We start from the raw sequence: 13039 nt of genomic DNA, 5'->3' as shown, positions 1-13039 counted from the left end.
TCACTTTGACAAGCTGGTTTCGATCAAAAGTAAGCCAATGCAAAGAGCTGGCAGAGTGGGTTTGCTTTTGAGCTTATATTGCTTAAAGGATCACTTTGACTTGTGTTTACTTTTCATCAAGACAGACAGGGATGGATTAATTACTAAACTTAAGAAGGTTGACGAGGAAGATTGTAGGTTTCTTCTCCACTCAATTGAAACTTAACTAACAGATAGAATGCTGTTTTGGTTGGTGAAGGATGAAGCACTCTTGAAGATCACATTATAATTGTGAGGATCTACAAAAGCTAAAGCATGGAGCATTGCTGAAACAGGTCTTTGCGCAGACAATTTGGTATGTTTGGACCTGCCAACTCTAATCTCTGCTTTCTGTTCCTGGAACTTTTAGTTGTGCATAATCTTCAAAATGAATCTCTTGTATCATAGTGAAAGATGTTGATTCTTAACACACAAAAAATAAAGGATGGCTAAGACTTCTAAATCTCTTGAATCACTCTCTTCCAAAGAAAACTAGGTCAGCCATAGCCATGGAATCATGCTAGAGAGGAACCTCATGAAGATAGAACAAAAACCTACTGCAACCTAGAAGACTTGAAACTGATGTTATGGTAATAGAACTTTCCTTTTCCATGCTGTGGACTGTGGAGTATGGACATCATCAAGACAATGCTGCATCTTTTAGGAGCTGTGAGTGAAGTCCTCGATATGGTGAGGACCAGAAGCTGAGAAGAAGATTACAGAACATTAATAGCTAGTAAAAGTATTGAAAGGAGCAAGATGCATGCCAACTGCTAGTTCTCAAGTCGGGAAAGTGTAAATGGTGCTACCACCAAGAAATTTCTGCATCAATGCAGCCTTCTTGACCTTGGGTTCCATATCTACATTAGACTAATAATCTGTCACAGATTAATAGTCTAATCACTGCAAGGTTGTAGCATAATCTATGATCTGCCACAGATCTGTTAAGCGGGCTATGGTTTTCCTGATCTATAACTATAAAGCTGGAGCGAAATGGAGAACTTGCCCTTCACCACTTCCCCTTTGCAAAAGAAAAGAACAAATGCAATTGCAGTTGGTTAAGCATGTCGATAATCATCCAGGCTGTGGTATGTGACGACTCTCTCAGCTAAACAAAGAGGTAGGATTTGTTGTGTGGATCTCAGAAATGGTCGACCACTTAAATCTTCTTGACTTGGTTTTTATATGACAAGTGGCTTTCCACCTTTTCTGAGATGCAAGTCAACAAGAAATGACACGGTCAATGCCGAACTATTTATTTCAGAAAGAGTACAGAAGAATATACACGCAACGAAAGGACAACTCTTTTTTCGGTTCAAACATCAGAAAAAGCCTTTTAATCCACAAAACTACAGGAAGCAAATATAATGTGCATATATATTCACATCCATTTCGATCAACAGAAGGTCATTGCAGAATTTCTACACGTTCACAGGCCAAGTCACTGTAACGCTCTGCGGGGAGTAGGAAATTTTTGGAGACCACTCGAACGGGACTGCCGATGCTACTACTTGTCATGCAAATCATCACTCAAGTTGAATTACTATTGAAGTTATCCACCGGTGCAAGAGTTTGTACTAATTAAAGTAGTAGCTGCAAATAAAGCGAAAAGCTTGGATCGTTTCAGCAGCTGCCAACAAAGCGAGAAGGAAAGAAAAGCTGGATTCCTAGCGCCCATGGCCGGACGAGATAAAACATCATTAAAAACAATTGAAATGAGTTACACACAAGACTGTGTTGCTGCTACGGATCATTACATCCCCCGACTTCCGAAGACGTCCGGCCGCCAACCCATCACATTCTGCGCAGCTCCTCCTACGTTGGGCAAGCTGTACACCCGGCCATCGGCGTTGACCTGCGCGTTGTAGTGAGAAGTCTGCCATGCATTGGCTGCAGGCAGTGTTATATCAGCTGGTCCACCCGAGAGCGGCAGCAGCGGGGACTGCTGCCACCCGGGCGGCATGTTTAAGGAGGTCGGCATCACTAAAATCTGAGGAGGCAGAGGTGGCTGCAGGCCCACAGGCTGGTGAAGCGGAGCATGAGGATTGGGTAACGGTGACAGTGGTAGGATTTGATGGTTTACATGGAGAGACTGAAAAGTTGGATGCTGGTAAGTATGAAACTGTGTCGGTGGTGGCGGTGGTTGTGAAGACGTAAGTGTTTCTGGCTGCAGCCGATGATCATATTGAGGCTTCCATTCAGGGATATCATCGTCGTCTTCATGGGCGTCATTCCAAGGGCGTACATCAAAGGGAGGTTTCTTGACACTTTCGGTGTGCCCATATTTATGTATCAGTTCTCTAATTTGATCTACCGGCCGAGCCGGTGCCAACACATGGGGGCGGGTCACGGAGGCAGCAGGTTTAGATGTCTGCGAGCTGCCATGAACAAAATCAAACTCGGGAAGGTCATCGTATTCTCCGGGGCCGAAGCCGGGTGGTACGTCATCGTCCGCATAGTCTTCAGGCGGCAGCGGCTGGGATTGCTGTTTTCTTGAGCTGTGCTGCTTCTTAGAACTGCCATGCTTGTGATGGGAGTAGAGCCGAGGTGATATCGTGGAATGGGGCCTTCTCCATACGACCAAGCTGATGAGATCCGTGGTGGCAATGGTCGGAAGTGCTTCGGCGTGCTCCTTTGGGAGGAGCTTCTCGAGCATGTCCGTCGTCCTTGAATGCGGCGGGCAGAAGTACAGCTCCACTCCTGGGGCGGCCTCTGCAAATCCTACCCTCTCATCCGCGATGTACGAGTCAATTATCTGCAACGAATGGGGTTAGGAAAAGCGTCAGAAGATCGAGCATCTAAAAGCCTGATTCAGATGTTTCCAAATGTACTACCTCAAGCAGGTTCAATCGTCCGCTCTCAGGAGATCCCTCTTTCCAACGAAACTGTGCAATCTGCGCATCACATGATGACATTAATAAAAGACAACTACGAGCTTCAGCAGCACTCTAACCAATCAAACAATCTCGTGTATGTTAGCGTTGTGAATTGAATTCACAACAAAGACATGACTGGAAATGAAAATGTTGCGAAGAGATGCCACTGTCATGTCCAACTTAGATAGTCAAACAAATGACAGTGGGAAATTGCTAGTACAGAAAAATTCACGGACAGAATTACATTGTGGTTTTAGACCAATATGTTTCTTTCAAATCTAAATAGTAAATAAATATATATATATATATATCTGATCATGCAAATGTCTGGTCAAAACAAATATCCCTATCGTATGTTCCTCTAATTCCTAAGCAAGTTACATTAGCAAAACATAAGCTCAAATGTAAGCAAGAATTAATAGTTGCGCCATAAGCAGCTATTTCTCACCACACTTTTGTCTAATATTTATGTTGAACTTCCTTAACTGCTCGTCTATATTTATTTGAAGTTTCCAGAAAACTGTACAGAAAGAAAATTCAAAAAGTGTATTTAAATAATGTCTTATCAATAACACAAACTAGTGGGATTCTTCAAATTAGATGAGAAAACAACGAAAGAAAAATAAATTAAATTAAAATGCAACACCATAAAAAGTAGAGGTATCAAATAGTTAAAAAAAAAACCAGAATATAAAAATATTTGATTAATGAAAATTTTTATAATATAATAGCGTAGCTGCCAGTGTGGTGCAAAATTATGAATTCAACTTGATACTTGGTTCCATTAGCTGAGATGGTAAAGCGGCACAAGCTGATCTGAAGTCCTCCAGCAGATGCAACATAGCTCAATTGATAGAGAAGGAACAATTTAGAGAAGTAAAGGAACTGAAATACTTTATGTATATATATATTCCTTCCTGACTTTCATTCATTCATCAAGTTGTTAAGTCATAAATGCATCAAATCCAAATTCTTCAAGAAAACAACAGTTGAGCTGAAAAGATACCATGATTGCACGGCTTCGAGACAAAGGAAGCTCTTTAAGGAACTTTTCAAAAGCATCTAGTCTCACTCTCCCCTTTATCTCAAGAAAGCTAGGCCATTCCTGTGTTGATGTTTTCTCACCACTGAAAAAGCAGATTAGGAACAAAGCATTAACAACCTCAAAGGACATGCAGACCAATATCAATATCAAGACATCTCAAAGAGATGGATTATCTTTATCAATGTAAAAGAGAAGACCTTAGAAGCACATTTGACCAAGTGATATTTTTCTTCAAAATACATGGCAAACAAGAACAAATATGAAACAAGGCAGCAATGATCTAAAGATCAGTCAATTGTTAAGATACAAGAATGCCAAAAATTGCTAAACTTTCGAAACAGGTCAAACGAATGACCTTCTAGTAATCAAGCGCATCTATGGCAGTCCCACTGGGTTCAGTTTTGCATTGTCCAGGATTTGACTCGACTACTATTTTGCATTGAGCAACTTCAGATTTTCAAAGTTTTATTAAGTTGCTTGAAGTAATTTGGAGCCTTGAAAGACACCATCACAATGATACATTGACATGGATCATTCTTTTCTTCTCTATATGGCTGCCCCTTCGTCTTTCTCCTTATTGAGTTCCTAATGGAGTTGTGTACATCATGACATACAATACATTGTTTGGTCCATAACATTTCTCAGAGTTTCAAAAGGTTATTTAATTGTCATTATTATTTCAGTATGTTTGGTATGCAGAATAACAGTCTGGGAAAATATCAACACATTGCAATATTTAATTCCTTATTATGCCTACATTAAGATTTATATTATCTTACCTAGATTACAAGTACTCCATGTTGATTTAGTAGCTTAATTTTAAGTAATGGACTTGGAATTATTATAGCATATCATAGATTTTTATTATGACTCGTTGTTCAATAAAACATAAGGTAATTTATATTCAAACAAAGAAATGGAAGGTTAGTTGAACGCTTATATTAAATCTTATCCAATGTACCAGTTACATTAGCTAATAGAAGAACAATCAAATTTTCATAATTGCCAATGTTGTTAACTGTTTTCCTGAGTGTTACTAGTATAGAGAAAAACAATCTCTAAATGTATTATGTAGAAAGTTTATAAAGATTTGTTTAGTTCAATCTATATTTTCCCTAGCAATGAATTTACAGAAAATAACCATGGTCTAATGAGTTTTTAGTTCAATCACAGGAGTTGCATCCCATCAAACTGTGACATAGGTCATCTATATTACTAAATTCCTTAACAACATTTCAATTGCCATTTATATGATATCAAAATAATTTCAATCTCGGTCTACAGTAAAACACTATTCTAAATATTTGACATACCAAAAACTTACTTGAATCTAAATAACTAAGTCAACCTACCTTTGCGGTTCTAGATCAAAGATAAACATGTATAACCAAACCACAACCATAATATTTGTGGAGCTTGTCATAAGTAGAGTTTTGATTTCAGTTGACATCTTTTCTATTAACAGTCAGATACACTAGGAATTGTCATGAAAGTTTAAGCTTAAAGGAACTTCTAGAGGCAATGTGGCTGGCAAACACAATTAGTAAAATCAGAAATATGTCACAGATGGGAATATAGACATAAAATAGAAGGACATGGAAGCTACTGAAAAGGAACAAATAGTATTTAATAATGACAAAGTCAAACTGATGATAGACCTTCTAAAGAAGCCAATCACTGTAGCAAATGCAGAAACATTCAACTGAATTGAACCTTCCCATATTTTATCACTCATTGATGCAACTTCAGGAAGACAGGTATCTAACTGAATATCAACAGAACCAGATTTCACGTTATCATCAATTTTCAAACACTCCACATCCACCTTTTCAGGGTTGGTTGTAGTAGGATCTTTAGATGTGGCATCTGCAGAGTCCAACTTTAGTTGCTTGCCTTCTTGTGACAAAAGCTGCTTGGAAGGAGAGCCACCTCGTGAAGAATCTGACTTTGATCCCAAGCTTCCGGATGCAGCATTTTGTTTATGTTCCACGCTGTCTGATTCAGAAGCTTCCTCAGGCTCCAAGGAAACTTCCTGTAAAGAATCCACTGACAGGTTTCCAAATGGAGGTTCGGAATCAAGGTCTTGCATGAACTCATCTAGAGAAACTACTGGAGGTAGCAACTCTGGATCTTTCAATTCATCCACCATGAGTTCTTGCATAAGATCAGCCTTCTCGCTAAGGATTTCAATATCGCCAGGGAGATTTTGATCAGCAGAATCAATTTTCCTGGCTGATGGCCTTCTTTTGAATGCCTTAGGTTCATCAGACTTATGATTGGATTTTGATTGTGTTTTAACTTCTTTGCTTGGTTTCGAAGGAACTAGAGACGAGTGTGTTTTAACTTCTTTGTTAGGTTTCAAAGGAACTTGTGAGAGGACACTCGTCCCAAGTTCAACCTCCACCGGGAAGCTCTCTGCTTGTTCAACTTCAACTTGAAACTCACCTTTATGAGTTTTCCTCACCAAGCGCCTTAAATCAACATCCGAATCTGGCAGTACAACCATCTGCACAAGCTCTTCTGCTTTAGCCAATCGCCATTGTGAAAGTTCCTCTGAAGCAAGTTCCTCGATGGACATGGTGCAAAGACGTTCTGGTGCAATTGCACCAGATAATACACGTTCCCTTAACTCTGGGTTATTACGATCTTTTAAGTTGAACAACAAGGACCTACCCTTCTCTTTGTATTTCTTATTAACTCCTCCAAACAATCTAAACAGTTCTGCTTCTATCCTAAATGCCAGCTGTCCTGCATTTCTTACTGTTGTCTCCTTATCAGCTGTTTCCTGTTCATTTGTCATTTTGAGTCTTTTTCTATCATGATCATGATTTGCTGAATTGTCTACAGTCCCAACACCATGATTAGACACCCAGCAGAGTCCATGACCCTGCAAAAGTTCATCTTTAACTAAAGAGTTATCATTTGACACTTCCTTCTGTAACAATATATCCTTAGGCTGAAGACCATCGACATCAGACCTTGCTAACAAAATGTCAGTGCTTGCATTTTCTTTAGAAGGTAAATCACCAGCTTGATTTTGAACAGTTTCCAGAGCAGATTTATCTGAAGAAGCACTTTTAGCTTCTGAATTCAACTCAACCATTGGAGTTATTACTTTTGGTATCGTGCTCGAAGCATCACTAGAAGTACACTTTTCTGCAATTTCTTGTTTATGCTGCCGGTCAGACTCCATAGCCAGTGATGCAGCCAATGACTCCCGTAGCTTTGACCTTACAGACTCAAATGACTCGGATTGGACCTTTCGAGGTGGCTCCAACTGTGCTGGGCGCTTATTTGTTGATGACAATTGTGAACCCATATTCATGGGCAGAACACTCTGAACCTTGGATGGTGCACGAATCAGGGTAGGCCTCTTGTATATAGATGAGGATGGCAGTGCAGCAAGATTAGCAGACATAGCTGGTTGGGTGTTAAGTGATGATTGTGTACCCAGAACCTGTCTATTTGACAACGATATCTGACCCAAGCCAACAGAGGTAGGCATCGGAGTAAGGTTTCTATATGATGGTTGGATCTGTATGGATTGGTTAACCATAGAATAAAACTGCTGAGACCCTAGTATCACGGGCACAGGAACTTGCATCCTAGTTTGAGCCAAGTTTCTCTCTGCTGATAACCTCTCTTGTGATCCCCAATTAAGAGCAGACGGACTAGGAAAGATGGGAGGTAAATTAACCTGTCCAGACTGATTGCTGGAGGAAAACTGTTGTGATGCCTGATTATAGGACATAGAGGCTTGCCCCTCCTCTGATGACTCCATCTGATTAAGCTGCTTATACTTTTATTAGGTACTGCCCACAGACAAGATTGGCAAATGCTGTAAATATATCAAGTGCCTTCAAGTTACCTGCAGAACTCAACAAAAACAGTGTGTGAATTAAAAACTTTGAGATGCTGAAACTAATATCAGGCATCAAGATAGAAACACGATCTATGAATGTTATTCTTTCAAACGCCAAAGAGAACTAAGAAACATGATCTTGATGGCTTTTGAATGAGTTTAGGGAACAATAAATGCCTTCAAAAATATCACAGTTCAAAAATAAACAAAGATGTGTGTTATGAACTAGTGAGGTTTAAAGGGCATAAATTCAAAGTAGCATGATATGTTTATGAGAACAAGAAACAAATATATCAAATGGTACCTATCAGTTCATGCCGTCCATAAAATGGCACAACTACTTATCCTGATTTATCTTCTCCCTTGGCATTTACAACCAAAAAGAAGGAAACGAAGTCAGATGGAAAACAATAATTTTTGTCACTATTTGCTTTTGCAATCCCCAGCAACAAGGCATCACAACTGCTACATAGCGATAGATGACTATAAAACAAAATTGGAGCACAGCTCAAGAGATGTGCCAACAACAGTCATTCCATCCGTATGGAATACTATGTACCTAGCAGTAAAACCTTTTCAGAAGCATTTCTTTTAAAGAACAGGTGCCTTGTATACATTCCTATTGCTTTTGTCCTAATACTTCCTCGGCAGAACTCTCATCCAAATACAAAGAAGCTCATGTAACTCCAATATAATAGTCCCTTGATTTTCCAGATGAACATAATCCAACCATTACAACTATAAAAACTGATATCTTTTCCTGTAATGAAATATTAAATAGGCTACATTCACCAATGAACTTCATTCCTTTACAACACCATTACAAAACTAAGCAACCACATCAAAGGTGATTATGCTAATTTTTATTGATCACAATTTGAGAAAAGGACAGCTAAGTTTTAGATGACAAAATCAAACAAACCTTCATAAATGTAACATGAAATTGCAAACAAATGGTACATGACATATATCACCAGTTCCTCTTTGATTCCCTTGGTATTTCCATCTGTGAATACTAATATCCATCCAAATCAGACATAAAAAAAATGATATATTATTTGGTCATCTGAAAACGATAAATGATAAATTATTCCATCTGCTGAATATACCTTTTTCCTCGGACCACTTATTTTTTAAGTACATGATGATTTTTAGAATCATATACAGATGATGTTAAGCAGAAGAATATGATCTGAATCTGGAGATCACCTTTCATTGTCAAGAATAAACTTCATCTCAAGCAAAAGAAAAAAAACCACCGAGTTCGTGTAATATTACAAAATGTTTGGCCACTCTAATAATATGATGTCAAACTCGATAATTTTGTCATTTGTCAATCAAAGTACATTTATAAACAGCAAATACTTTAATATGATCAAAACTTCAAAAATGAAGGATGAGAATTACTAAGAAGGGACAAAGCATATCTCTACCCACACAATAGCAACTCTAAAATTATATGTTCTAGTAATCAATACTGCACAATGCATTCAACAGACCATCAACTTGATTAAGAAAATAACAAACAAGAGCTGCAACTAGAAAGAACCATCAACGAAACATACTGACTTCTCTAAAATCAAAATGATAACACACAAGATCCATACATATGGAAATAAAAAGACCAGAAATGAGATAGAACCATGCAACTTAAAGAGCCTTTAAGAACAGCTATCGAAACAATCCAAATAGTAATTCAAATCATAATAGCATTTTTTTTTACGAGATTTGTTAAAAGAAAAGGTTTTAGGAAGCATGCAGCACATGTTCGTATCCAGCCAATAGCATAATTACATTCCAAACAATCGCACACACAGCATATCCAAAAAAATGAAGCCACTGAGTTGATTATGTAAGAATACTAGAAATCACAGAATAAATAATAGTAATTATATTCATTAAAAGGTAAGATAGTTCCTACCAAGAATAGAACGAGCAAAAATCTTTTGAATTGGTCCAAGGCAAGGTGGATTGATCAGATTATTTTTACAAAGAAAGGTCAAGAAATACCTAAAGAAACTTCTTCTGAAACAATAAAAGGGAAACTGACGGTTCTTAGTTTGACTCATGATTTTGTCTCAACAAATGAAAAAATAAAGCAGATAACTAGCTCTTGTTATGCAAGATTAGAACATGAATCTCATGTATCAAATAGCACTGATCTTCTCCAGAAATGCAAAGCATCAAAATTCCACCAGCTATCTGAAAGCTTTAATTCTCCCTCCAGATAAAAAAAAGAACAATCCTTCTATGAGCTTAGGAACAGCTCGTTAATATAATAAAAAAAGATCAACCATCATAAGATGGAGAAAACCATCAAGATTAACTTTTACATATACGGACTGATTAACTTTTACAACGACGTGGAAAAGAAATAAAAACAACATAAACAAAAAAACTATACAATAAGCCTATATGTAAACCTGAGACACGGCAATAGGCAGATCGTCTACATCCATACTGTATAAAATTGGTAACAAGATTCCTTTCTCCCAATTAGTATCTATTGAAAAACCAAGCAACTCAAGACCAAGAGAGAACAATAAAAGGAGCAAACAAGAAACATGTACATCACACAATAAGTTGGATCTTTTTCCCCTTTCTTCTCCAAAAACGCCACTCAGGGCTTTCACCATATCCGATCACCAACTTTCCACCAAAAGTGCAGCCCACCAATAAGAAAACAACTAGTCTTACAGCCACAAAACCCTAAATCTACTCAAGATAGCGGAAATGAACAAGAAGCAAAATTTACAGGAGCGCACAAAGAGTGATAAGATGAATCCACAGAAAAGATATCGGTATCAGCGGACATAGAAATGATAGAATACCTCAAGGGCATCAGCGGCAGCGACTGATCTTCGACGATCGAATCCAAAGCCCATCAATGGCTGCGTCAGCAACAGTGAAGGGGAGGAGGAAACCCTAGCAAGAACACGTTTGGGGGCGCCTCTGGCGTCGCCGCGTCGGGGCACTTGTGAGCGAAGATAAGAGAAAACTCGAGATTGGAGATCCCTCCATTAGCGCTCCGCTTATATAACTATGGAGAACGAAACTGCCATCATTTTCTCTCACCCGATTAGTTACACTCCTTTGTTATTGGATAACAAAAGGGTCCCACAAGTGAGTCCTAGAAAAATCTAATTGACTCTCCTCTATAACGGAGATCTGGGTAAACCGAATTGCGTAGGCACAAGTGATGATCCAGAAATAGATGGGCTTTAAGTAGACCCGAGCCCAGCCTTACCCAGATGAGGAACATGGGCCCACTGTTAGGGCCAGACCGGGTCCACCACATGAACAACCAATAGAAATGTGCCATGTCATCATTGATCGGTAAAACAGTATTATTTCTATATCGTGAATTACTCGATGATGCCATTTTGATTTGCCAAAACAACGTGAAATCCATTATATTCTATTCCATATATACAGAGAAATATCTTTAAATATTTTTTATTTAAAAATTTAAATAAAATATGCATATTGATATGGTGAATATTTTCATACCAATCATACCATGGTATGCAAAACCCCAGTCCATCGAATTTCGTCAAATCATCTATCATTTTAGCACCAAATCTCTGAGGGAAAAATTCACTCATCAAGTTTTATATGACAAGTATTCATTACCCTATATATATATATATATATATATATATATATATATATATATATATATATATATATATATATATATATATATATATATATATATATATATATATATATATATATATATATATAAGCTTAGTTAGTAAAGATCTTAACGGTTTTCATTATTTATTTTTTATAATATATATATATAATGAAAAATGATTGATAGGGACAAATGCTGCATAGCTTCAAACTTTGCTCTGTTGGCCTTTCATTTCATAATCTCAGTGAACAGACTGTATCGACATCTTTAGAGATTTATGTGGCATTAAATTCATCAATGAAATAGAAGTTGCAACTCTTCATCAAACCAAGCGAATTCATCTCCACCAATCCCCTTTACGACCAGTTGGAAAGATCGATTGGTCCTAAGTGGATGTTGAAGAACATGCCACATGCAAGATTGCATCTGCAAATCACGGTAACCACAATCTCAGGTCATCTTGCTGTGTGTGCCACAGCCATGCAATTTCTCTCCCCATTAATGCTGCAGGTTCTTCATGCGAGAAATGAAGCACCGAACCAGCTTCCATTTCTTGAGGTAACGGCTGCACTGCTCATCATGATTCTTACTCCCAACATCAAACAGTCAATGCAGCTCTATAAATGCCGCCTGTTCATCATATCCTTCCGAGCCTTTGACACCATATCCTTTGATCTGTCCCTTGCAATGGCACCAGCACTGAGCTTTCTTCACAGGATGATGCTGTGTGTCTTCTTCCTTGCAACAGCAATGGCAAGCTACAACATATCAGACTACGGGGCCAAGCCCGATGGCCGGACTGACTCAGCTAAGCCTTTCCTAAATGCATGGGCCGCCGCCTGCAATTCCACCGAGACTGCAGCCATCTACGTGCCCGCCGGCCACTTCTTGATCAGCCAAGCCACGTTCAAGGGTCCCTCCAAGAACAACGCGACCAGGATCTTCGTCGACGGAACTCTCGTCGCGCTCTCTGCCTCACCGCTGCCACAAACTGGTTGCCGTTTGAGTACGTTCAGGGACTGTCCATCTTCGGAGGCACCATCGACGGCCAAGGTCAGGCCTTTTGGGCTTGCAGGAAGGCTGGCCGGAGATGTCCACAGCGCGCCATGGTAATCCCATCTGCGGCCTCCTTCACAAGACTAATTGTCCTTGATTGCAGTGGGAAGATCTAATGGAGTTTTGCAGTCGTTGACAATAGCCGAATCCAAGAAGGTAGTGATCAGCGGCCTGACCTCTCTTAACAGTGAGCTCTTCCACATCGCCGTCTTTGGCAGCAGCAGCATCCAGATACAGGGCGCGACAATCACCGTCCCAACACCAACGGCATCCACGTCCAGAAATCGAGCGACGTGGCCGTGATCGACACCAGCATAGAGACCGGCGACGACTGGATCCCCATGGGCGAAGGATCCACCACGACTGGATCAGGTGCTCGTCTCCTTTCCTCCTCCTCTCTCTCTCTCTCTCCTGTGTCGAGAATGGTAAGAATGACCTGATCAAGGACAGAGACGCTAACGAGTAGTCGTGGTGGTGGTGGAGCGTAGCATCGGGAGCCTGGGCAGCACGCCGTCGGAGGCCGGAATGCAGAACATCACGGT

The 13039-nt window shown here is 39.4% G+C and overlaps 1 protein-coding gene across 1 annotated transcript; it reads right to left on the bottom strand.

Annotated features, from left to right (window-relative positions):
* Positions 1 to 1529: 1529 nt before the first annotated feature.
* On the bottom strand, positions 1530 to 10789 carry LOC103996770 (uncharacterized). Its single transcript, XM_018817977.2, has 5 exons — positions 10633 to 10789; positions 5598 to 7807; positions 3901 to 4021; positions 2853 to 2912; positions 1530 to 2773 (listed from the first exon to the last, which is right to left on the bottom strand). Exons 2-5 carry the CDS (start codon positions 7718 to 7720, stop codon positions 1772 to 1774), a joined length of 3306 nt encoding a protein of 1101 aa, XP_018673522.2. The 5' UTR covers positions 7721 to 7807; positions 10633 to 10789; the 3' UTR covers positions 1530 to 1771.
* Positions 10790 to 13039: the final 2250 nt, after the last annotated feature.

The sequence above is a fragment of the Musa acuminata genome, chromosome BXJ3-9, assembly GCF_036884655.1.
Source record: "Musa acuminata AAA Group cultivar baxijiao chromosome BXJ3-9, Cavendish_Baxijiao_AAA, whole genome shotgun sequence".
Lineage (NCBI taxonomy): Eukaryota > Viridiplantae > Streptophyta > Magnoliopsida > Zingiberales > Musaceae > Musa > Musa acuminata.
This window is presented reverse-complemented; position numbering and strand designations above follow the sequence as displayed.